Source organism: Melanostigma gelatinosum (assembly GCF_949748355.1).
Source record: "Melanostigma gelatinosum genome assembly, chromosome: 20".
NCBI classification, from domain to species: domain Eukaryota; kingdom Metazoa; phylum Chordata; class Actinopteri; order Perciformes; family Zoarcidae; genus Melanostigma; species Melanostigma gelatinosum.
In genome coordinates, this window is record NC_136653.1 from 16,277,912 (window position 1) to 16,302,481 (window position 24,570).

General features: G+C 41.5%; 5 protein-coding genes across 6 annotated transcripts; 2 read left to right on the forward strand and 3 right to left on the reverse strand.

Annotated features, from left to right (window-relative positions):
• The first annotated feature begins 2,742 nt into the window (after positions 1-2,742).
• On the forward strand, positions 2,743-5,175 carry myl12.1 (myosin, light chain 12-1). Its single transcript, XM_079292446.1, has 4 exons — positions 2,743-2,800; positions 3,987-4,187; positions 4,387-4,548; positions 4,627-5,175. The coding sequence occupies exons 2-4, from the start codon at positions 4,004-4,006 to the stop codon at positions 4,797-4,799; spliced, it is 519 nt and encodes a 172-aa protein (XP_079148572.1). The 5' UTR covers positions 2,743-2,800; positions 3,987-4,003; the 3' UTR covers positions 4,800-5,175.
• A 415-nt stretch (positions 5,176-5,590) lies between these two features.
• sult3st1 (sulfotransferase family 3, cytosolic sulfotransferase 1) lies at positions 5,591-8,641 on the reverse strand. Of its 2 annotated transcripts, XM_079292444.1 has the most exons (7): positions 8,508-8,641; positions 8,260-8,424; positions 7,520-7,728; positions 7,298-7,424; positions 6,890-6,984; positions 6,518-6,692; positions 5,591-6,395 (listed from the first exon to the last, which is right to left on the reverse strand). In XM_079292444.1, the coding sequence occupies exons 2-7, from the start codon at positions 8,411-8,413 to the stop codon at positions 6,277-6,279; spliced, it is 879 nt and encodes a 292-aa protein (XP_079148570.1). In that variant the 5' UTR covers positions 8,414-8,424; positions 8,508-8,641; the 3' UTR covers positions 5,591-6,276. The 2 variants fall into 2 exon arrangements, with proteins under 2 accessions (XP_079148570.1, XP_079148569.1); XM_079292443.1 differs by having other exon boundaries at positions 8,260-8,558.
• Positions 8,642-9,792: 1,151 nt separating this feature from the next.
• On the forward strand, positions 9,793-13,079 carry fastkd3 (FAST kinase domains 3). Its single transcript, XM_079292441.1, has 7 exons — positions 9,793-9,865; positions 10,189-11,672; positions 11,882-11,967; positions 12,186-12,360; positions 12,455-12,524; positions 12,614-12,728; positions 12,886-13,079. Exons 2-7 carry the CDS (start codon positions 10,211-10,213, stop codon positions 12,982-12,984), a joined length of 2,007 nt encoding a protein of 668 aa, XP_079148567.1. The 5' UTR covers positions 9,793-9,865; positions 10,189-10,210; the 3' UTR covers positions 12,985-13,079.
• A 199-nt stretch (positions 13,080-13,278) lies between these two features.
• Positions 13,279-16,061, reverse strand: chmp5b (charged multivesicular body protein 5b). Its single transcript, XM_079292445.1, has 8 exons — positions 15,911-16,061; positions 15,253-15,357; positions 14,907-14,953; positions 14,670-14,763; positions 14,494-14,565; positions 13,784-13,892; positions 13,587-13,702; positions 13,279-13,497 (listed from the first exon to the last, which is right to left on the reverse strand). The coding sequence occupies exons 1-8, from the start codon at positions 15,977-15,979 to the stop codon at positions 13,447-13,449; spliced, it is 663 nt and encodes a 220-aa protein (XP_079148571.1). The 5' UTR covers positions 15,980-16,061; the 3' UTR covers positions 13,279-13,446.
• Positions 16,062-18,703: 2,642 nt separating this feature from the next.
• Positions 18,704-21,495, reverse strand: LOC306794395 (delta-type opioid receptor-like; the record flags this gene model as incomplete). The annotated part of the gene is made up of 3 exons (XM_079292442.1): positions 18,704-19,230; positions 19,595-19,947; positions 21,260-21,495. The coding sequence occupies 3 exons, from the start codon at positions 21,493-21,495 to the stop codon at positions 18,704-18,706; spliced, it is 1,116 nt and encodes a 371-aa protein (XP_079148568.1).
• Between the last annotated feature and the right edge of the window lie 3,075 nt (positions 21,496-24,570).

Genomic DNA, 24,570 nt, shown 5'->3' on the forward strand with positions numbered 1-24,570 from the left:
GCCGATGAGCACAACAGTCTAACGAACACAGGCTTACTTTTGTAGTTTTTGTCCATATTCTTCAATTTTTTTAGAGGAATTATTGTGTCCTTTATCCAACTTATACATTTATGAAATCTATCAAATGTAAGAATCTGTGTATTGTATTCATGAGTGAATGTAAACATATTTTTCAAGTCTTTCTGTTTAGAATTTTTGTTTGTTTTGCTACACAGAAGTAAGGGATAAGTAAGTTATTGATCAGTATTATAATTATTAAATAAATGTCAGCGTGCAAATGCACCTCAGAATCCAACTCTTAATTGAGACTCAGTGATCCCCAGATTTCTAAGTGCTTTATATTTAATTGAATATCTCTTTTTTTATTAAGTCCATAACACAAACATGACAATGTTGGAAACAGCTTGCTAAATTGCTAAATTCACATCACATCATCCTTAAAAATGTTTGTAACCGGGTAGAGTCGGCAAGCTGTTTCCCCCTGTTCCCCGTCTTTATGCTAAGCTAAGCTAACCATCTGCAAACTGTGGCTTCATGTTTACATTGTACGGACATGAGAATGGTATCAATTTTCTCATCTAACTCTTGGCAAGTAAGCTAATAAATGTGTTTCAGTTACTACGAAATCTTATTTTATTCTACAATAGATTAGCTTTTTGAATAATTTAGCATTCAAACGCAGACATTATACATCTATTTATCTTCCCGAGAAGTAAGCCTGTGTAAATATACCTTCCAAAACACGTGAAAGTGACACTTAGCATGTTACAGTATATCTGTGTAACAACAATATCCCCATAATTAAATATATTTATATCATAAAGTCTGTGTATTAGCACCTTGTTAGACCCCTAAAGGTACAGTAACCTGCAGGATTAGTGAAGATGACTGAATGTCAAAGAATAGCATCTCTGTAGATTTTATCACAGATTCCTGCTTTACTCTAATCTGACTATAACCTCAAATACCAAACAACTGTCACTCTCAGCTCTTATAGAATTGTCCTTTCCTTGAAACTCTCCAGTTTCATAGAAAAACTCAACAGAATATCTTCCCAGGAGCGTGATAACACAGTCCCCCGATGACTGCATCCTACTGTACTCTATTACAATCCAATACAATCACTCTGCTACCGTAAAGCCTGTAATGTTGAAGTCAGAAAGTTGCTTCAACTATGACATATGTGGTCATTTCGAGGCTTTATGCAGATGAGTTGTATTATTATATTGAATTCCCCACTCGTCTGTTTGTCCAAGTGAATACAGTTTTTTAATGAATCACATGCATGTTAGCACCCTGTCAACAGGTTCAGCTGTCCAGGAAATTCCAACTCTTTTGATGTCTCATGGGATCTATTTGGGGTATTTTTATGCTCTGCTTGGTATGACTCCCACACATTGAAGCTACTTCAATGTTGAATGCTAACAGTTCTAGACATGAACAAATTACATGAGCTCTCACACAGGATTGGGTAACATGCTGAGACAAACTATTAATGGCCTCAAGAAACTGTAATATCGCTGAGAAAAGATGAGCTTTTATTTGAAGCTATAGCACACTCCAGTGGTTTAACGTGACACTGCATAATGTAATTTTATTGTATATTTGACTCAGCAAGGCCCACCATGAACAAATACAAAGAGATCAACTCGAAAGTATTACATTTGCATGTAAAAAATGTGCTTGCCTCCACTTGAAAAGTGTGTAATCAAATGAGTTAGACCCAGAAATTTAATGTTTCATTTCTAGATATATGCAAGCTGTTGGACCCAATGATAAAAACAGCTTTTTCTTAGCTTTGTGTCACTATTTAAATCAGCGTCTATATTTGTCCTTAAACTGGCAACAACACAATGATAAACACTGCTAGTTTGTGCCTTTTAATCACTCAACTCCTACCATCATTAACACTAGTCAAGGTATTTTAGGACTACTGCAGCTCTAGACTGGTGACTTGATTGGTTCCAACATATAGCATACCTATGAGTGACTCATGCCATATGTTCAGCCATTTTTTTATCAACTTTAAAAGTAATACGACAACTGGACAAAAAAGACAGCAGCTTGTTTTAACCTGTCACTCAACAGTTTAATATCTTGCTTTAGAAGCTCGGCAGCACTAAGCCTCCCTTTGCAGCAATGACCAACTGTTGTTTGACCCACGGTGGGCAGTCAGTATCTATTATTATCCTTTCTATCAACATTTTTCCCCATATTGTATTTGTTTAAGTGTGTGAACTTCCTTTTGATTTTATTTTCTTTAACTTTACTCAATCAGGTTAAGTCCCATTGAAATTAAGTTCTGTTTTCACAAGAGAAACCTGGCCGAGAAAGCAGCATAGACATAATAAAACATGTTTTACATAAATGTAATATAATAAATATGGTACAAACAACATAAACAACATTAATTGCGCAAAGGACGATGTGTGTCTTTCTTCCCTTAAAAGGGCATATCCAGGAACGTCAGCGCAGGCAAGGTTTGTGGAAGTTACATTTCCTCCACCGGGGGTGTGAAGGAGCATTATGTATTTTAATACCCTTAATAATATAACATTAGGATCAGTTTCAGAATGTAAGTTCAGTAGGATTTGCTTAACCGTAATATTCGGATCGAAACAACTTATAAATTGTTTTTCAAGAGAGTAATAATAGCGTCATGCTTGATGATCTCCCCTATTTTTCTCACTTGGTTTGATCTGAATGTTCTGTACGGAACCCGACATGATTATCAGGAAGTGAAGGGCGGTGGTTGAGAAAAGAGCAGCATCGGGCTGGCTGAGTGTCGTGTAGTTGTCAGGTAAGTCTGTTTTGACTTTATTTCTCTTCATACCACACTTATCTACAGTAGAACTGCTTTGCTATCAGTATATCAAACTAATAATGCAATTTTAAAGGAGTGCCGTATGTCTGACTATGGTATTGTGCCACTTTTCACTGAAAACACGGCTAGCTGTTAGCTTTGCAGCTAATCATTTATTATGACTCAAGCTAGGCCGTAACTGTATACGTACTTACTAAGGCTCCAGGAAATGGAATAAAATGAGTTCCTAAAACAAACTAACATGACTAAGTTGTGGCTGAGGATGACTATTTGGTTTTGCACGTTATGTTTAGGAAAGTGCTCATCGCTAACTTAAGTAAGTCACTCTAGTAAGCTACTTTTTATGTATTGGGAACTCTTCTGTAAATGTTTTGATGGCATTTTAAACTTTATAATTACTGCTTTGTAATTGTAAAGACTACCTGTTTTAAAGCTAAAATAACAGTATTGCAATAAGTACAATTATTTTCTGTTGTCTCCGATTTTAGAATTTGCTGTTTTTCATTTATTATACCGGTAATAATAATCTGCATATTGGTTCTTTTCTATACTATTGTAACAAAAGAAGCAATTTGAGTGTCTCACTGGGAACATATGATTGACAGTTTATTCACTGAATGCTTAAGTTCAGCCCTAACTAACATTAAAAGCTCTACGCAGCACTCGCTGTCCAAGGCGGTTGAGACCCGTTTTACATCAACATCCAGTAGCAAAAACAACAACATCCAGATGTGAATGTCGGAGAGCATCTTCATTCGAGACGTTGCCTGATAAGGGCATTTGTTCTCCCATCACTAATTCTCCTGCCTTCAGTGAAGCCAGTGAGCTGATCAACCTAGAAAGCTGGGGAACAATTCCATTTATAGCTCAGTGAGGGACACTACGCTGGGGAATCACTGCCAGAGAATTTAAATATCCTTCCACTGAGTTGGGGGCATGGATGACAAAATCTTATTTTGAGTAATGTTATGATCCACACTTTTGATCAGATTGTCTCCGTGTGTCATCTTTTTGCTTTGTTATTGGGCCAGTAGTATGTCTTTTTCCTCTCTCCTTATTGTATTTGCACTGTCATTTGATAATGGTCATCTTCCTTAAGAAGTAAGCTCCTGCCTGTTTTATAATGCAACATATATACATAAACATTTATTTATTTCCGCAGGTAAAACAAAAGTCAATATGTCTAGCAAAAGAGCAAAGGGAAAGACCACGAAGAAGCGCCCTCAGCGCGCAACTTCCAATGTCTTCGCCATGTTTGACCAGTCTCAGATCCAGGAGTTCAAGGAGGCCTTCAACATGATTGACCAGAACCGTGATGGGTTCGTGGACAAAGAGGACCTTCACGACATGCTGGCCTCTCTTGGTGAGTAGGAGTCTCTGAGTCAGTTTTTACTTCAGGGCTAGATCATCAAACATCTCTGTAAGAAGCTGTAGGCAGTTCTGCACTTTATTCATGTGGGTGTGCACCTACGCTGTTCAGTTGTTAATGTCACTTGTACTTAAACCACTTCTGTAGTTGAAACCCTTCATACTAAATGCACCATAACCGGCTCTATTTATAGGGAAAAATCCAACTGAGGATTACCTGGAGGCGATGATGATGGAAGCTCCGGGACCCATTAACTTCACCATGTTCCTCACCATGTTTGGGGAGAAGCTCAATGGCACAGACCCCGAGGATGTGATCAGAAATGCATTCGCTTGTTTCGATGAGGAGGGGACAGGTAAATTCAGACGCAAAGCACTTTAAAAGTGTTTTGCTAATGACGTTGCCTCATCTGATTTGACTGTTTTCCACTCAGGTTCTATCCAGGATGATTATCTCAGAGAGCTGCTCACAACAATGGGTGACCGGTTTACAGATGAGGAGGTGGACGAGCTCTTCAGAGAGGCCCCCATCGACAAGAAAAGCAACTTCAACTACGTGGAGTTCACACGCATCCTGAAGCACGGTGCCAAGGATAAGGACGACTAAAGAGCCATACCAGCGTAATTCTTTCCGCCCTCTTCTCCTCTTCTGTCAGCTAGATCACGGTGCTGCTTGTCAACTTTCCAGTACGAACCCCATTTCAAACTAAACCAAAGCAATAACTATCCACTCTTGTTTGTTGTGAACTTCCAGTATTGCCAAATATGCACATCTCTCATGAGAAGAGGAAAAATAGATTGTAAAATGTTTTTCCTGTCATGTGAAGTGGCAGCACCTTGGAAGCTCTAAGGGATAAGTCTTTGCAATTCATGTGATCAGGTTTAGCTGACTTTTTACATTTTATAAGATCAACTTTTTAAATGAAGCCATCTATCAAGTTGTATTTTGACTTTCTCCCTTCCATAAATGAGAACTGAAATAAGTGGTGCATTATTCTGTCTTCATTTTGTTTACAACTAAGGTGCTTATGCACATTTTTTCCTTCCTTGGCTGCTTGTCGAGACTTGACAAGTCGACTCTACCTCCTCACTAAATTCATTCTTGTGCTGACTAGCTGAATTCTTTCTGTAAGAACAAATGAACACGGCCGTTACGAAAAACTAACGTGCAGTTATGTAGCGCAACAACTCAAAAGAGCCGTCCAAATACCATAATCACCTAAATATCGTTAGTGTTGCTGTCATGAAAATCAAGTGGTTTTATTATTAAAAACCCTAATTTAACAGACGAGTGAGGACTCTGAGCTGTTAGACGTGCGTTATACAGTTGATCCCATCTATGATTATTAGGTTTTAATTACTTTACCAGCAGTATCTACATAAGATCAAAATGTACACTTCTAATGCCAAATATTTAATCTTTTTTTGAAGAACAGGATGTGTCTCAACTGAAGACGCATGCTGAACTTCATGCTTGACCGTCCAATTGGGGGGAAAAAGTCACAACATCACTTGTTTCAGGTGGATTTATTGACAGGTCATCAAACGAGCGGTGTAAAAGCAACACAATGACCATGCGTATGTCATTCTTATATTCATCGACAAGTTATTTGAACTCAAAACTCTTAAGTGACAAGAAAATGGAGGTAAACAAAGATGCTGCAGTTAGAGAAAATAAATGGTTAAAACATTGAGCTAGGAGAAGCATTACATGCTTTAGATAGAAGGAGAAATAGGATTATGGCCCTGCACACGCTACTATAGTCATCTATGGAGCGTTTATTTCGGCTTTGTGTTGAAGGGTAAGTTTACTCTAATTCCAGAAAAGTATATCTTTGCATGACCACACTTCATAGGGACGGTTTCTTTAAGTTTAACCCTTTTAACTAATCACAGTGATCCGCACTGAGACAGTTTGTAAAATGAAGTTCAGACTGATGGAGGCCAGTTTCCACCAGTCACTGCACGGAAAGGTTCAAGTGTAGAAAGAATCACTTTGGGAGTGAAACACGGTATTTGTGAGCGTGCGGACATGTTGAGGGAGACACTCTCCACTTGAGGGCCGGGGCTGATTTTAAGAGGAGCTATTCTTTAATCTCCCAGATGCAGGTCAGCGGCAAGTTGCTCATCTTCTCCTTGAACACGTTGTCAAAATCTTCATTCTGGGCCACTGTGAAGACATTTTTCCAGTCGCCTGCTATACCTGTTCGGATACGGGAAAAAAGTCTGAGATGTACCCGTCTGTACTGGTCTGCTGCGTAGTCATTTCCCACCATTAAAAGTACATTTATTCTCTAAATGATGACAAAAGTAGTGGAAACAAACCTTTGCGCATGGTTTTCTTCTTGTAGGTGTTGGTTTCAACCAAGTCCTTGTAGTTTGCTTTGGGGTTGGTCTTCATGCTTTCAAAGGTGGACATCTCCACAACATGATCAATGGCTTCATCTGTCAGATCTTTCCCCAGGAAAGCACAAAGCTTCACAACTTCTCCTCTGAGGTCCTGTCAATCAAAGATGTGTAGACAATATGTGCAAAAACAGAAAGGCCCATCAATCCAAAATCTGCAGGAAGTCTTTGTTACCTCATGGCTGTTACATCCATGCACTTCAGTTAATCATTGCTACAGTGCTCAACTCATTGATATGTTTTTATCAATGTCAAGTTCTATAAAAAAACAATAGAAAGAAGGTTCCTAACCTTCAGCATGTTCTCATATTGCACAAAACAGATGTTCAGTTGGTCTCGTGTGTTGTGATAATCACGGATGTGATCAAACCAAGATCCCATGTACACTGTTGGAGAAAAGATCCGTGTGTCAGCGCTGAAAGCTAAAGGTGAGTGATACTTGCTGGTATCATATTAATGTTTGTTTTCTAAAACTTAACGAAATACTAACCTTACAAAAATAAAGTGAGATACACAAATATATTTTGTTTGAAAAGTGAAATACCTCATTTCAAATTTCAACTTCCGTTGTATCTTACAATAAAATCAGACCATCCTACACGAGTAGATGCAAAAACAGAGTTGTTCAACAATGACTCTGTTTTCTGTTCTGTGTGCTTACTCTGATGTACTTCAGGAACCCCGTAATGCTGAACCTACCTTTACCAGCCAGGAACTGCTGAAAGAAATCCTCAAAGCTCTGAGGTGTTTCCAGCAACACCCAACTGTGGGCAAAGTGATAGAGCGACACCAGGACATCCTTGGGGTTCCGCCAAACATACACAACCTAAAGCAAAAAAAAAACAAATATGTCTTTTGTGAATTGGGCTACAGCCGGATGCTTAAATCAATGCTTGAATTGAATGGAATGTTGTAAATGACCTTGATTTGTTTGGCTTTCACCCCCTGAGGTAACATGTCGGGGGGGAGATGCGAGCGAAAGATTCGAGGATCAGTCCTTTCTCTGAAAGGGTTGTCCGCAGTTCTCCCCTCCAGCCAAGGAACTCTTGACCTGTTGGTAGCATCTTCTGCCGATTCAGGGTGTGCAGCATCCATGATCTGAACCAGGATCTGCTGCATCCATATTGTACCTGCAGAGTCAAATAAGATACGGGATGTTTTAAATACAACAGAGGAAAAAGAACAGACCAGACCAGCCTGTTTCTGTTACCATCATTGTATGTGGTGGAAATAGTAAACAATAGAAACACCTGTCAGCACCATGAACTGCAATTAAAATCAGCAGCTCTACAAAACAGTTTCAAACTGAACATTTTAACCCGCATGGCAGTTTGTTGTATTCAACTGCACTAGGTTTAGCTAGAACAAATAGTGTCTAATATTTGGAAGAACAAAAAAACCAATTTCAGAAAAGCCGACAGAAGGTCTGCAATATGTGTTTGAGGGAAATATCCAGGATGTGAAACTGACTCAGCAGTCAAAAAAGGTTCAAAAGATAAAGATTAAAGCTACAGATCACAGTGTTAAAGTGAACCACCACATCACCTGAGTTCAAGACACTCCCCCAGCTATCCTGAAGGAAACTTCAGAGGTAACAGCTGTTTGATAAAAAAAAAAGCTGTAAAAGTGTCGAATTCAGCAGAATATAGAAAACAACTGACCTGACTTGGGGTACGTGACGAGGAAGATGTCGGTGGGACGGATCTCAAAATGCTGCAGAGCATCAAGGCCTGTTGGTCGCAATTCGTCCTTGACCAGAAAGTTCCTCCTTTTGTACTTGAACAAGTAAGGGCTCACTAGGTCCAGAGAATCCATGGATGCTAAAACTAAATGCACACGAGAGTGCATTCATGCAAGTATTCTTAGTATTCTTAAATACGTGTATTAAGTTTGATATGTTCCTACTTACAGCAGGTGAACAAGTCAAGAGAAGCACTTGAAGGGATCCACTGCAGCCCTTCCCCACTGAGGAATGAAGTCGTGTGAGCATGGCTCCGGATAAACAAGAGGAAGACGTTCTGTGCGCCAGGTACATATGGTGGGAAAAAGAGTTGGAGCAGTTTCATTGGAGCAGTTTCAAACCCTGGTTGAACCCTGTTTTATTGTATGACTCAGATTTAAATTTCAGCTGCTACCTGCCTCACAAAGCTGCTGGCATGGCTGTAGGCTCAGATGTCAGATAATTGCACATGCCAATAATGTAGATGTGTGCATGTGCCAGCTGATGATGGGCAAGTATTTGAAATTGTGTAAATTAGGTTTGTCTGCCTCTAAAATGGCAAAGTAAAAGACGATGTGTTTTGAAATTTTCCACAGTGGACTGGGAAGAGGGTGTGTGTGTACAGTTGGGGGGGCTCCACAGGAAGTGAAGAGGCTTCAAAGCCCGGGGAAGAGGTCCCTGGCCCCCCACTGCATGCTTATATAACTCTTTGATTTGCTTTCTATATTATCAGCTTAAAATCAAATTCCCATACCGCGAGTCAAAACCGGACCGCATGGGTGAAAACCAGGAATCCTTACCGTTTGAACATCAGGATCCAAGCATTTTTTAATGACTTTTTTCGACATGCTGTGTGACTTTTTAAGGCGCGATTGACTAGGACACAAGTCAAACCTCAGAAGAAACAGATCTAACTTGAAGAAATAAATTAAACCAAATTACAATAAATTACTCCCCTTTGCAGGTACAAAAAGGGGAGTAAAAAGGGAGAAAACATGATGAAGTAAATAGTCAGCCCAGTCGTACTATGTCCAGTAGAATAAAAACCATCAGTGTGGCCAGAGCTTCAGTTAGTCCAGGGAAGGTTGCTGTTGTGGCCGGTTTGGGGATGATGAAGATGCGCCTTTCCACTGCCGTTGAGCTGACACCATCCTGGCTCTTTATGTAATGAGCTTAAGTCAATATGCAGTTCACCCGAAGAAGCCGACAACTGAATGTCTCCTCGTCATGGCAAACACCTATTTGCATACACACAGACACCTTGCACACATCATTCACACTCACAGAAAGATACATTGGCAAAAATATACAATCTAGTTCATTTGACATGTTTTTTATGGCAGACTACACCATGAGTTTTTTATGACTTCTTTTATCTCTGTTTTTTATGGCATCTGTTTTTTTAGTGGAAACTAAAAAGTACTGTGCTTCCAAAAGTACTGCATTACGAGGTTCCCTGAATGCCTCAATATCCTACGGAACAACGTTAGGGACACATCTTCGCTGTCACCGGTTCTGTGTCCTCGTGCAGACGTCGGCATGTCACGGTATGCATTTTTGCCGGTTTCATCTTGTCATTAGTTGTTTATCTGTCACTCTGTGTCGATGTGTCAGTCGTTAAACACGTTAATCAGATCAGCGAGACTCTTCTGTGCTAGCCAGGAAGCTAGCAGCTAAGTGGCTAACGTTAGCTAACAGCACCCTCAAGGTTGGTTAGTTAACAGAAAAGTAACAATGCTGAGTAAGTTACTCTCATTGCTTGTAACATGGATGAACTCTTGATTTAGTTAACGATACATAGAGGAAATACGTGCGTTTTCCTCAAGTAAACCTTTTCTTGTTTCTTAAAGTTTGTTTTTCATTGTTCCAGCTGGGTGTGAAGAGTTCTGGTCATGGCTCTGAAGCTGATCCAGAGATTTCCGCTGCTCAGGCAGGTCGGGATTCAACGCTACCTTCCTGTTGGACCTGTGTGCACCACCGGGCTCCTGAGGGCCAGCGGTGAACTGCCTGTATGTGTAGCCTGCCTGTATACCTCAGCTGGCGGCTGCATCCGGAGACAAGGCTGCAAGAAGTTCCAGCTGGACTGCGGGAGGAGGAACCTGACCATCATGGTTAAGGAGCCGTCCATTGTCGCTGGCAGCTCTGTAGGACTCCACAGAGATTCGGGACCTCGGTTCAGTCTGACCCAGCTGCACCGACCCACAGCTGCAGAGGAGCAGGCTTTCCTGCAGTGTCTCGGGGGCTGCTCCTCCTCCCGGCAGGTCTTCACACTGCTGCGCACCGTGGGGATCATGTCTGACACCATGGCTGCAGCAGCACTTCACCGTGTGGCCGACCTGGAGCAGGAGAGCGGCTCCCTGAAGGACCCTGCGGTGTTGGAGAAGGACACCATCAGGGCTCTGTGCTTCCAGCTGGAGCAGGACTCAGTGCGGCTGACGGATGCTGGACTGGTGTCAGCTCTCCTGGCGTGCACCCGCCTCTTCCTGGATCCGTGGAGCACGCTGATGGTGCGGCTGGTGTCCGAGAGCCAGGAGCGGCTGGACAGAGGGCAGATGAGTGTAGGGCAGCTGTGCACCCTGGGCCGGGCAATGCTGGCTCTGGAGGGTCCTGGCTGCGTGGTGCTGGAGCAGGTGATGGAGCAAATCCAGAAGCAGGAGCCGGCCCAGTGGAGCCTTGCGGATCTCACCGCTGCCTATCGATTCCTGCAAGGTAACGTGGGTCAAGATGGAAAACACCGGGACCTGCTGAACGCCATGCACTCCCACGCCGTGACCGTTACCTCCCGCATGGATCCTCCGGCTGTCAGCGGGCTGCTCAGCGCTCTCGTGACTCTGAACCAGACGCAGGCCATGCCTCTCGTGATCAATCTGTGTAAACAGGCTGTACGGCACGTACCTCGCTTCACCGACGATGAGCTCACCGTTGTGCTCGGGGCCCTGATGCACTTCGGCCACAGTGATCATTACTTTGTGGAGGCGATGGAGAGGTATGTGCCAACAATGACCTTCACGTCCCACCCAGAGACGGTCACCAAGTTGATTCAGTTCTTCGGCCGGAGGAACATCCTGTCCCCGACTGTATTCGATGCCGTGGCGGAGAGCTTCGTGTACCGAGCGGACGACTACAGCACCAGCCAGGTGGCCAGGCAGATCATGGCTTTCGGAAAGCTCGGCTACCTTCCTCCCAACGCTGGCGAGGTCTTCGGGAAAGTTGAAACCATCCTGCGGACACGCTTTTCACACTTCCAGCCCCGGACGCTGCTCAACCTCCTCCACTCCTGCACCCTGGTGGAGAGGTTCCCTGTTAACTTTGTCTCCAAAGTGTTCGGCAGTTACTTTCTGCAGCAACTGCAAGGTAAAGCATCCTGTCAGACACCTGCGATATGTACAAGCTTCGCACAAACGCATGCTTAAAAAGAACGCTAATAGTGTTGCATTTATGTTGATCTATTCTACACACACAACAGCTATTGCATGGTGGGAGTTTTTCCTCTTGAGACACATTTGTGATATTGGGCTTATAGGCTATAAATATACTATTGACTCAAATTGCCTGTGTTCCAGATCAGGGCACAGGATTGGACCGGACCATCCTGGCACAGCTGACTCAGCTCTACATGACTTTGAAGTTGGAGTGTCCTTTCTATGAGGTACAATATGTCAAACTATGTCAACGAAAGGAAATAATGCAAGAGCCTCAAACCTGAATACACACCCCTCTTACAACATGTTATCCTCGTGTGAGGTTCAGTGCATTCCAGTTATGTGATAAAACCTGTGTACAGGTGATTTTATACCTATGCTTTTATTCTGAAGGCCAGCCACTTCATGTATTTGTGTTCCTTCACACCTCGTGTTGTCTCCTCAGGGTCCCACGCTCCTTCCCAAGTACCGCGTCAAGTCCTTCCTCATGTCTGGACGCTCTCTGGAGACGCCCGTGGACCCACATCTGTACAACTCTGTGAAAAACGGACTGGTGGATTTGCTCGGGGCTCGTTCATACTTTGGATCCAAAGTTCTGACGCCGTACTGCTACACGCTCGGTAACATAGCAGCCGTTTGTCTCCTAAATGTGTCCTGTAGTCAACCTAAAGGGGCTTAGCATCAGCAACCTTTTTTTTTTGTGTGTTCTTGTAGATGTGGAGATAAAACTTGATGAAGAAGGATATGTTCTGCCTGCCAGTCATGTTGACGATGTACACAAAAGGTAAATGGTGTTATGTAAAATATGTTGAAGCTGGCGTGGTTTAAAAAACGGTTTTAACGCATCGCTCTGGGTGGATTGATGTGTTGCAGGATCGCTCTCTGTATTGACGGACAGAAGAGGTTCACTACAAACACGAGGCAGCTACTTGGAAAAGAGGCCATGAAGCAGCGACACCTGAGGCTTCTGGGATATGAAGTCGTTCAGGTTGGACCCCCCTCTTCACTTTTGACTTCTTTAGGCATTTTCTGCCAGATTTTCATCTGCCCAAATTGTTTAATACAAAATAGAATTAAAGTGTCACAGGACCTTCTGACTTTTCTTGTTTTTATGAAATGACTGAAAAAGCGTTTTTTTTTTCTAGATTCCTCACTATGAATTTGAAAAGCTGCAGAAGAAGAGCAGTGTGGTGGAGTATCTGCACCAAAGAATCTTCCCTCACACGTACAGGCTGAGCTGGTGATGATGCTGTGGATTACTTGAGTTGAGCCCCAACTTGCTTCAAGAAATCCGTGTTTATTTTTTCAATTAAGTGTACATACAAACAATGCCTTTTAAGTTATTGATTGTTGCATTTCTACATATTTACTTGGCAATAAAAGTGAATTTTGTATAAATTACTTTTTGCATGACTTCAATGTATTGTTTGAAAAATATTATTTATTTTGTTCTTGGCATCAAATGCTGCAGAAACTGTACAAAGTTAAGAGAATCCCAATTCAGACAATCACCTCGGATAGATATGAGCTCACTAATAGAATAATCATCAACTTTTAATGAAAGATACCCGATTTTAAGATGCAGTTCATCGTTCGTTGGACAGAAGGTTTTCATTGCTGCACTCTAAAGGCTGGGAGTGTCAGTTGGATAAATACAAAAAGGCTATGATACATGTAAAACTAGCACGAGTGTTCGGATTGCACTTTTATGTAGCAGGAATTTGAGGAAGGCCAAACTCGTCCACCAGGACACCATCCTGAAACACAAGCGGAATGACCATTAATGAAAAAGCTCTGTAAACTACGGAGAAACACGTAAAAAAAAAATCTTAAAACTGTGTTGTACCCTGTTGACCGACTTGTCGCCGGGCAGGCCCTCTGGGATGGAAGGAGCTGTTGCAGCCTCATCCAGGTAGGAGCTGTCGTCGTCCATCAGGAGCTCGTCTCCCAGAGCATCCAGCTCTGTGGACAATTTGCAATTAGTCACAATAACTGGTAGATTATGGTCAGTCAAATCCCCATCCTCAAAGTATTTTTACTGACCGGCCTCCAAGTCGTCGTCGTCAATTTCAGGTGTGCCGTAGCTCCTGCCCAGCGCCTCCTGGATGTCGTTGGCATCCTCCATCATGTCCCCGAGCTCATCTTGAAGATCCTGAATAGCAAAAGAAAATGAAACGAGTTCAAAGTTTGCACTTCATCCATTGGCTCTGTAACAAAGACTTCACATGGAGCCTGGTGGCTTTAAAGAGTGCATTAATGGATATATAACAGCTTCAGCTCCCCATCTGAAACATAGACTATATATCTCTTAAACAGATATTCATTTATTTTTGAGGTGAGCCTTTCTTTTAGGTCGCTAAAATGCATTTTGCTGCCGTTTCGCCCCGTCCACAGTTCTATTTTGCTTTGCTTCTATGCCTGTACTCCTGTCTGCGTCTCCAAGTGGGGGGCATGCCGACCGCCATCATACACTGGATCATACCTCATACAGCCCTCTTCAACACATCCAAACAATTCCTTTAATTCAGTCTACTACATTTACTTCATTCCTAATAAAATGTTCCGGTTGTGAGCTTTGAGTAATGTGTGGTTTCCCTTCACTTCTAGTCCACTGTAATATATTTAAAGTGCCTCATTAGGAGGGGAATAATGGCGCGTTTTCTTTAAATATATACACAATTATTAACTGACGCCATCTCATGTGATGAGATCGATCATCTCGGTCGGTAAATCTGTATTCGCAAAACAAATACCTCGATCTGATCTATTTTCACATGCTTGTACGCTTTCTTCATGTCTTTAAGGCCGGTTTTCATGGCATCAACCTAAAAAGGAAAAAAGCAAATGTCAGCCGAAAGATCCATTTTCTTGAGTTATTATCTTTCCAGATGGAAGAAAACGTCATCCGGTAGATCATTTCCTGTCTTACTGTGGTTTTAGTGTCTTTAAGGGTCTGGATTGTGTAGTTTGTTTGTTCCATGTTGAATGACTGCTGCATGAGGTTATCTCTCTGGCTCTCATACCTGAAGATGTAATGATGATATGAAGTTAGACTCTCACAACAGTTGACATAAGGGAACAACTGAGGCTGATAACATCAACATATGGCACTTTTATAGTTAATTTGATACGTTTGATATTATAAACACTAAATAAAAGTACTTACATCCGCTTCTGCTTCAGAACTCTCAGAGCTTTCTGCTTGACCATGTTCTGGTGAATGAAAAAAATATTAGTTATGAATGGGACATAACTTATTCTTTATATTTGATCAGATAGTTCCTGATTTAAATACAATGTTTGACAATTTAAGGCTGTATTTTGTTGAGGAAACGTTATGGTGCAGCTGCATTTAACCTTTGAGAACTGAATGTATTATTTTATTAAATAAATATGTTTACGTCTCATTTTCACTGATAAGTGACTTTGGGTCCTGGATGGCAGCACCCTAAAGGGTTTCAGGAGCCCATTCTCTTCTTTGTCTTACAGCAGCATTTGACACCAAGTCTCACCTTTGAGGGCCCGTCTCTCATCTTTTTCATCTGGTCCTTGTACTTCACAAGTTCAACATCTAGTCTGGCAATCTTTTTGTCCACGGACTCCGAGCGAGAATCAACCTGTAAGTGAAACACAGAGATAAGGACATCAGCTTTTGGTTATTATCTGTATAATCATCTTAAAAACGTGCCTTTCAGATATACATAGAACCAATTTAAATAAATGGTAACTGTCATGGAGGGCCTTTTCTTTAGGTGTACATACATAGTAGGGTAAATTAGGCTTATCGAGTACCATTACACATATCATCCGTTTCTTCCTCCTCCCAGGTTGGGAGGACTTCCCAGTCAAATAACCAGTATAACTGGTTGCATGTCAGTGTAAAGGCTCAAATAAATAATGCTGATTCACTACGTGAACAGATCAACCCATTGTTTTGTTTAAATCTGGAGTTTGTCGACCGTCAATACATTGTGTTAGGTAAACACGCCCAATGTGACAATCCTGTAACATAATAACTATTAACTATTAGGCTCGTTGAATGTTTAAATATGGCAAACCTTGGCCTGCTTTCTGCTCATAAAAGTTAGCTAACTGTTAGCTAGAAGGGATCCATCTTTGTTTACTTTGTTCGAGACAGCGTTCAAAAAGTTAAATCTGGGAAATACTTACATTTCCTATGCAGTCTGAGAGGTTCGGCGGTGGAGCCTTGGGTGTTCCCCTACCAAATATGCGGTTCATTTTGTAAAAATGAAGGATTTTGACTCTTGAAGAAAGCTACGCTAGCTCGCTGACACCGTCCACCGTCCAGCTGAAGCAAAACACCCGGAAGAGACTGTCAGTGACGTCAGGGGAGTCACGTGACAATTGCTCGCTCAGCCGCGCCCTCGAGACAGCTCTGTTGTTAGGTTTTCTGAATTTCCTTCGTGTTTACAGTACTTGTTGTGTTGGTATTCATGCATAACCCTCACCATATAATATTAGAATTAAAAAAACAATTTTATTGTTATTTTTTTCATCTTTTTTTGCAAAACAGTGAGAGACAAAACATGATATGTAGCCCGCATAACACATCTAAACAGATTTTAAGTACAGTATCACACTAATAAGGGTGGGAGTTCAATGTCCATACCATTTTTCCTCGATCAATTCATATGTTGTATTTATGTTACCACACAATGGGAAACAGGAAACCTCCACTGCACCAGAATGACAACAAAGTCCAGTAGACATTAAAGACATGAACTGACTTAAGTAAAGAAAATAAAATAAAATCAGGATAAAATCTCAGATTACATTGTGTTTAAATCTATTTTTGTTTTAATATTAGAGTAAGCTATTTCACTCATTGTATAGATTTGTGTCAGATATTTTATAAAAAAATGTATGTGATATTCAATATTTAATTATTTCACATTTATTAGATTTTCATGACTCTTGTGTCTGGTAAAGCAGAAAATAAAAAAGTATCCTCTTTGAAAGCTGGATTGCAAAGTGAAGGTAAGAATGGTTTACTATCTATCCATGTGCTTCTGAGTCTGAACACCTGCGCTAACGTTGATGGCTGTTGTGAATCTTCTGCTCATGCCAGTATGCAACCATCAATCACTGTCGATTTATTTTTTGTGAACCACATATATATCAGTAATTACATGTTCTGTCCTCTGGAGGGAGCTGCTGGTTTACAGTAAACCTCACTAACACTCACCTGTAAAAACTAAAACTGCTCTTTATTTGTCAAAGTGAGATTTAAATAAGCCACCTTGAGAGACAGCGTTTTATTTCAAAACAAAAATATTCAAAGTACTGATGCCATGCAAACATAGAGAGACATTTCTGGCAGAGTATCAGTCAAATATTACAGAGTTTACAAATAAAAACTGACAACAAGTTGTCACTGCAAGAGAAGAAAACCAATGTTTGTTAAACTTGCTTTAATATTTAGCACTTCAAGCACAGTATGTTTTGAACTAACACGTCAAAGCCAATATACAGCAGCAGCAGATTTAAACGCTAAGCACAGAGACTGAAAAGAAAACACGGATGTCTTGGTCACAGTGGAGTATCTTAGAATAATGTCTCTTATTTTGTTGTCAACAGAACGTCTGTGCTTTTATCTATTTTGTGTCAGTTTACATAGAGATTTGTTAACAATAAAAACTGTTTCCCCAAACCCACAAAGCTCTGGTTTAGGGACACGAGAGAGAAACAGAATGATTCTGAAAATGGATTTTATTTCTGAATTACGTAGCTGACCTCTAATGTGATGTATGAGTTTATACCATGAGTGATCATGTGTTTATATAATACAGAGTCTATTTGCAGTACATTCAACATAACAGCACCGGCCAGCGAGCATACAGGCTGCCGATGCTGCTTTATCATAGCAATGATCATTGACATGCTACGAATACAGTATATTTCAATGTCTGTGCAAAGTCTTTTTTGTTATCTATACAAAATAACGTATATACTATCATACTGTACAGTTGACAGAAGGAATGGTATTGGACCAACTTGTTTCAACAGCTATTCATGTTTTCAGATTGCACTGATGAGAACAGTTCCCTACAATAATAGCGTGAGTGTATCGTAATAAAACGCCACACAAAGCATTGAAATATATACCATAAATTGAACAACTTATCAAACTGGACACAACTCCAGAGTCAAAGCTGTTACAGAGCCCTCTTTCAAATTTTAAAAGCACATTCCAGTCCAGGATTTTGAAACATTTCTCATCGATGAACTTCAAGCTTTGATGCGGCTCGCTGAGTTTTATTTTTTCCGACCACGAATCTCTCACATTGTGGTCAATCAGCACAATTTAAACGCTCACCTTCAAACAGAAATGAAAAACATTATGGCACATACGTGATGTCAGTGACTCATGCAGCTATACCACTAACATGTTAACTGCATTTTTAAAAAACAGTTGCTGTTTGACCCACTCACTCATCATTACTGAAACCATTTTCCGCTGCTACAAACTTCTGTTATCCTGGACTGTTGAAGGCACATTTGGTGATAGAAACATCATAGGTGGAAATGACAGGAATACAGATGATTTGAAAAAAAAGCATAAACAAAATTGAATGAGCATACAACCATAAAAACACTGATGTAACAAGTATACTGTGTGAAGGAGCCAATCATGTGACCATTTTCTGTTTTTTTCACATGAAATAATCAACAATTTTCTTGGGAAATGTTGGCATCATATTCTCATTACCTCTTCTGTGATATTGTTTGGGGACGTCCCACTCATGGGAATGTAATCTATTTATAACGAGAACCTTTCATTTGATCTCTGAAATGAAATGTTGGCACTGGTTAAAACACAAGTGATAATGGAACAACTCTGTAAAAGAGACAGAACTACATTGCTGAGGTGACATGGGTTAGGCCCAGGTCATGTGAGTCTTCTTTTCCAATGTGAGAAATTGAAGACAGTTCCACCGCTAGTCATGTCGGCTTTCTAGTCCCATCTTGGTTCCCCAGAGGAACGGCGGCCTCCCTCGCGCTGGGGGTCTTCCTGCTCCCCGACACCTTGTCCCCCTTCAGTTTGGCCGAGAGGCAGAAGTCCTTGAAGCAGCGTTTGAAGTTCTCATCCAGAAAGGCATACAGGACGGGGTTCAGGCTACTGTTGGTGTAGCCCAGAGCCACGCAGAAGAAGTAGGCGGCCATGATGGCGGTGGTTTCGGGAATGCCCACCAGCGCCTTGACCAGGATGAAAATGTGAATGGGCGTCCAGCAGACCACAAACACAGCCACCACGACCACCACCAGCCGCGTGATCCGCCGCAGGTTGCGGTCTTTTTCCCTCGAGCCGGACAACATTTTGACGCTCTTCAGCCTCAGGACCAAGAGGGAGTAGCACACGGTGATGATGAGCACAGGCACGACGAAGGCAAAGACGAACACGCATATCTTCATCAGCGTGTCCCAGTACACGTACGGCTCTGGGAACTGTAAGGCACACTCGGTTATGCCTGCAGGAGCAAAGCAGAGAGGAGGGCAGAAAAAGTGAATTAAGTGATGAAGTGCACTCGTGCTTTATCACGAATAGAATTCCACTCTGTTCCTCTCTGCTATCAATTTAGCGAGCGGTATGGAACAACTAATCTGCCTTCGAAAGGGAACATTTTGCCCTAAACGCTGCTTTTTGTTTTCTTACATCATCTATATTCAGGAAGGAAGGTGCATGATGTGTGGCGAATGGAATGGAAAACTCTGCACTGACAGATGATAGAATATATATTCTGCTGTTCAAATATTATCAGCACATGCTTTAAAGTGAGTTTAAAGTTAATCTTTTTCAAGGTTATTAAAAGGATGGCGGAAGCTCTTCCTCACCGCTCTTCGTCTGGGTGCCACCCAGGATGAAAGCAGGAATGCCCGCCGCTGACGACAGGATCCAGATGCACACGTTGATCATCTTGGCGTTGATCGGAGTGCGGAAGTCCAGGGCCTTCACCGGGTGGCACACAGCCACGTAGCGGTCCACACTCATCATGGTGAGGGTGAAGATGCTGGTGAACATGTTGTAGTAGTCGATGGAGATGAAGACCTTGCAGACCACCTCGCCAAAGGGCCAGGTGTTCAACAGGTAGTCCGTGCTCTGGAAGGGCATTGTGGTGGTGACGAGGGCATCGGCGAGAGCCAAGTTGAAAATGTAAATGTTGGTGGCTGTCTTCATCTTTGTGTACCTGTTGAACATGCATGTGATAGTGAGGAGGAGAGAGATGACCAGAGCTATGACGGACAAGGCAGCCTTATATTGTTTGGCTGACTCTTTAGAAGACCTTCCTTCTTGGCTCATCATAAATCAACATTGTTCATTAAACCACACTCCTTGAACCCAAAATGAAAGTCCGATGTTAACTCTCTTTTAGCTCTGCTTTTGGTCTCCACCAACTCCTGCGTTGACACTGACTTTGCTAACTTGTGGAACTGTTGTTTGTTGTGGAGCAGGTAGCTTACAGTGGTTTTTTTATCTGAGCTATGTCTGCCTGCTGAGACTGGAAACAACAGAGATGAGAGCCGCGAGAGTGAATCAAAGCCGAAACCAAAACAATGAGCTGAAAGACGCTAAAGTGCTCCGGAGATCTGAGGGGGAACTGCAGAGTCGGGTGATAATTATCTGTGGGTTCATCAAAAGGGACCACTTTCAATTTGATCCAATGTTAATGGAAAAAACATTGATCAGCTTGAACATAAAGGTTGCACTGCCATGTCAGATACTTCTACTAATGGCTTATAGCTCAACATCTAATAGCCTATTGACGTTGTACCTTTAGTGTTTGGATGTTGTTTACACTAAATCAACATAGAACACCTTGTTACTGCAATTGAATCGTCCTCCACGGAGCAACTAAACAGTAAAACGTACAAATAAAATTGGCTTCCACCGACAGGCGTCGCAATCAATCTGATTTCAGGTAATTGCGGATGCCACTGCTGCATTTCACATTACAGCAAAAGGAGATTTGTTGGCTCTCACAAGCCATAAATAAGAGCCAATGAGGTGCAAGCAGGCTATCAGCTTGATAAAGCACCACTGGTTTCCACTACGATTAATATCATGTCCACCAGGCTGAGAGAAATTTACAGAATATTGTTACCATATTTTGGAGCTTGAGGGTTATTAGATTCATAAAAAAGGCCAATTTTAAAGATGGCAGCATCAATGCCATATTGGATGCTTTACAGTTTACGCATTTACCACTGAATTAAAAATGACAACATTAATCTTAACGATTTGTGTCCCTTGTGACTTACTAGGTTTAAAATTAATATATATGTAGATGCTGTCATAACATTTACAGTGACTGTGGAGGAACACATTCTTCAGCATGGGCCTCTGTTGTTTTCTGTATTTCTAAAAAACATATAGACCGGATTCTTTCCTGTCAACAATAAATCTTTAAATTCTGATTTAAATCACAATAACATGACTACTACATTGCTACATAAACATTGATCTTTATCCTTCTTGTATTATACTTAAAATAAACTTACCTGATGATCACATACATGACGAGGCAGTTGCCCAACAAGCCGACCACAAACACCACGGAGTAGACTGCAGTGATGATGGCGATGATGGGAGACATGCCTTCCGGCTCCCAGTTATCACCGTGGGTCACATTGCGGCTCTCGGAGTATCCGGACATCCAGGCTGAAGAATTCACCGGACAGTCTTCAAGCAGGCACGTATTGTCTTCTTTGAATATTTCAACCGGAGTGATTTCCATTTTGACACCTGTTTGTTAAAAAAACAACAACTTAAAAATAAGACTAAAATGATAACACTACATGGACAACATGTACATGGCAATCAGTGATGTGGCGGTTGATACTAATGATAATAATTAAGGTCAATAAGATAACACCAGTGTGACTGAGCCAGAAAAACGCACGTGAAAACCACAGATTCAAATGAAGAAAAAAAACCCCCAAAAAACATCATAACGTGCAAAACCCTGACATTCTCATAAACGTCACACTGGTTCCTGAGCCACTTGCAGATTATGCAAAACAATCGGAAATAAACACACAGGAGCTCCATCCTTTTTTACCAAAAAAACGTCAACACGTCAGTGTAATTTGAAGCTCGCGGGTTACTCACCTTGATCGACCCGAATTAGCGGATGCAAGCTGAAAAAAAATACCTTTTAAAAATATCTGTATTCGGCACGTTTTGTTTCCTTGCTGAAGGTTACGGCTCATCAAAGTTTGTGGATGGCACTGCGCGCCTGGAGAGCAGCAGCGGCGGCTTTGCGGACACTCGTGCACACGCACTGATGGAGAGGCGGCGCGCAGTCGGGCTCGATCCACCACCACACATTTCGCACGCACACACACACACACACACACACAAATGTATATATAACAGCCAACCATCACCCAAAATATGAGATGATGCGGATGTTAAAAGAGCTCATTTGGTGAAATTCCTCAAGGCCCCTTTGGAAGACATGGATCTGCGCACTTCTGTCAGTAATTACGGTGAATATGAGCTCAAAAGTCAGTGCTGCAGGGAGAACATCATTTAAACAGTTTCGCTGCCGACTCACACTATAAGTACGAGCTCATTTTTTCCTCAGGTATCTGCTTCCGTTGCATTTCTTTATTGTCAGAAGATTCTCTATGTCAATTAGTTGGGAGTTATTCAAATTAAGGAAATAAAAAAGTATCTGTAGACACATATTTTCTTATCCACATTATCCACATTCATAAGACTTATGAATGCAATTATCTTTTATATACGGTAGTCTGTGGCATTGATGCTAAACTCCAGTTTTTAAAGCTGGAAACCAGAGATCTGATCTTTGAATGTGCTGAATGTCGATAAGACAACTCAATTCTGATGCAACGACTCAAAATTTGCTTCTTCTGGCTCCACAAAGTACTTTTTTCTTTTTCTGGCAGATTTTATATTCCTGCTGGTCGAAAATTCACTGACAGCAATGTGGCTCGCTCTGAAACACTGGTGCGAGTTCACAGACTGAACTGCCTCGGGGCTCTGCAGAAAAAGGCGAATTCTTTCCCACAACCATGGTCAAAGGTCAGTGTTACAGCATCCCAAGTGTCGGTTTGGGAAGATGAAAATGAATCTGTGAAATCTGCTTCTCCCCCAGTGCATGCTGGGATAGACTACAGTCTGTTTAGAAATAAATGAAAATGGAAGAAATGCCAGAAGAGGAGACAGGAAGTTGAGTGACACTGATTCTGACAATGAAAGAAACTGTTACATTACATTCAATCTAGTGGTAAATAAATTGGTTTTGTCTGATTATCTCTTTGCTGTGTACAAACAGCAGACACTTTATTCAAGATTATTTGAAACTTAAATTTATAAGACCCACCTGTCATCACAAAGGTTGCACGTTGAACCGAGACGATTGATCTTATGCCACCTGAGCAGCACCTGCTGCTCTCGTTATGCACAGGCAGACCGTTTGGAAGGATTATTTAAATCATCAACAGTTCTTTAATTACGTTACAAACGTACCTGAAAATGTTGGAACGCAGCCATGTTATATAATTATATGTGCTGAAGATGTGCTTTAAAATCGATATATTTTCGTACTTTCTACATGTGAATTATATTTCTAAATGTTCGACAACGTCGCTGTAGAACTAAAGCTTCGCTATAATCTAGTGTGTGTCGTAACCATCTTAAACCCAGTGTAAGCTCCGCATCCTTCTGTGACATCCACCCGCAGGACCTTGACTTTAACCAACCAGATGCTACATTAAATTAATATTCTGACCAAATCCCTCATCCTTCCCTCATACACTGCTACTCTATCGAGCTTAAGGTAAACACTCGTAAGAAGCGACACAATTCTGTCCGTGTAAGTACGTCGGGCTCCATCCACAATGAGAGATTAAAACGATTAAGAAGATTACTTTGAAAGTCTGTCTGTGCTCAGCAACAAACAGCATCAGATGTGACTCAAGTGCTATTTTGAGAGCGAGCACAGAAACCTGTGATTCGTAGCTCCTCCTTTCCCAAATGTTTCAATGCTTTAGTGACAACAACAAAAAACTAATATTTTATCTCCACACAAAATGAACACAAAGCAGAAAAGACAATGATGAACCATCTCCATCTCTATCCTAATAGCTACTTTGCAGCATGACAGCTTCGAGTTATTGACATGTTTAACCAGAGATGTGAAGCCTCCATTGTGTGAAAACACATGAATCCAGTTCTGACAGGAAGGGTGATTGATCTAGCTGTCTTACTTACAGTACATGCAACACTGAAGATGACATTTGGTTTGATCACAGTTTGCAGGCTTTGTGAAGTCGTGTGGGAGGCCGGTGGAGAATCTATCACGGCTCTGTCTGAACTCAAGAGGCATGAAAGGACAGATGGATGCCATAAGATGTTTGCGTTTCCTTCAGATGCGAGCGGGTCAAAGAGGAATCTTGGATCTAATTTGAGTTCAGTCCGTGAAATCATTCAAGCAGAGCGATGCCTTTTAGTTGCTGCGTGGCTGATGTTCACTAAAGGTTATGTCTAAAAGGATATCTGAGAGTCCTCAGGGGACAAAAAAAAGGGGAGAAATGTAAAAATGCAAGAAAAAATGCAATTACTGTTGTGTGCAAAAAGCTCTTATCTGTCAAAAGTGTCCTCCTCCGATCTCCTCGGGTCATTAATATGCGCTCACAGCCCACACACCTCTTCATTCTGGTTAAATCTAAACCTCCCCATTACATTTTTTGTCAAATAATCTACACATTCCTCATAATTAAAAGCAGCAAAATGACCCCTTGTGTTGTTGCCTATTTTCCCATTGTTCTTGATTTCTACATCA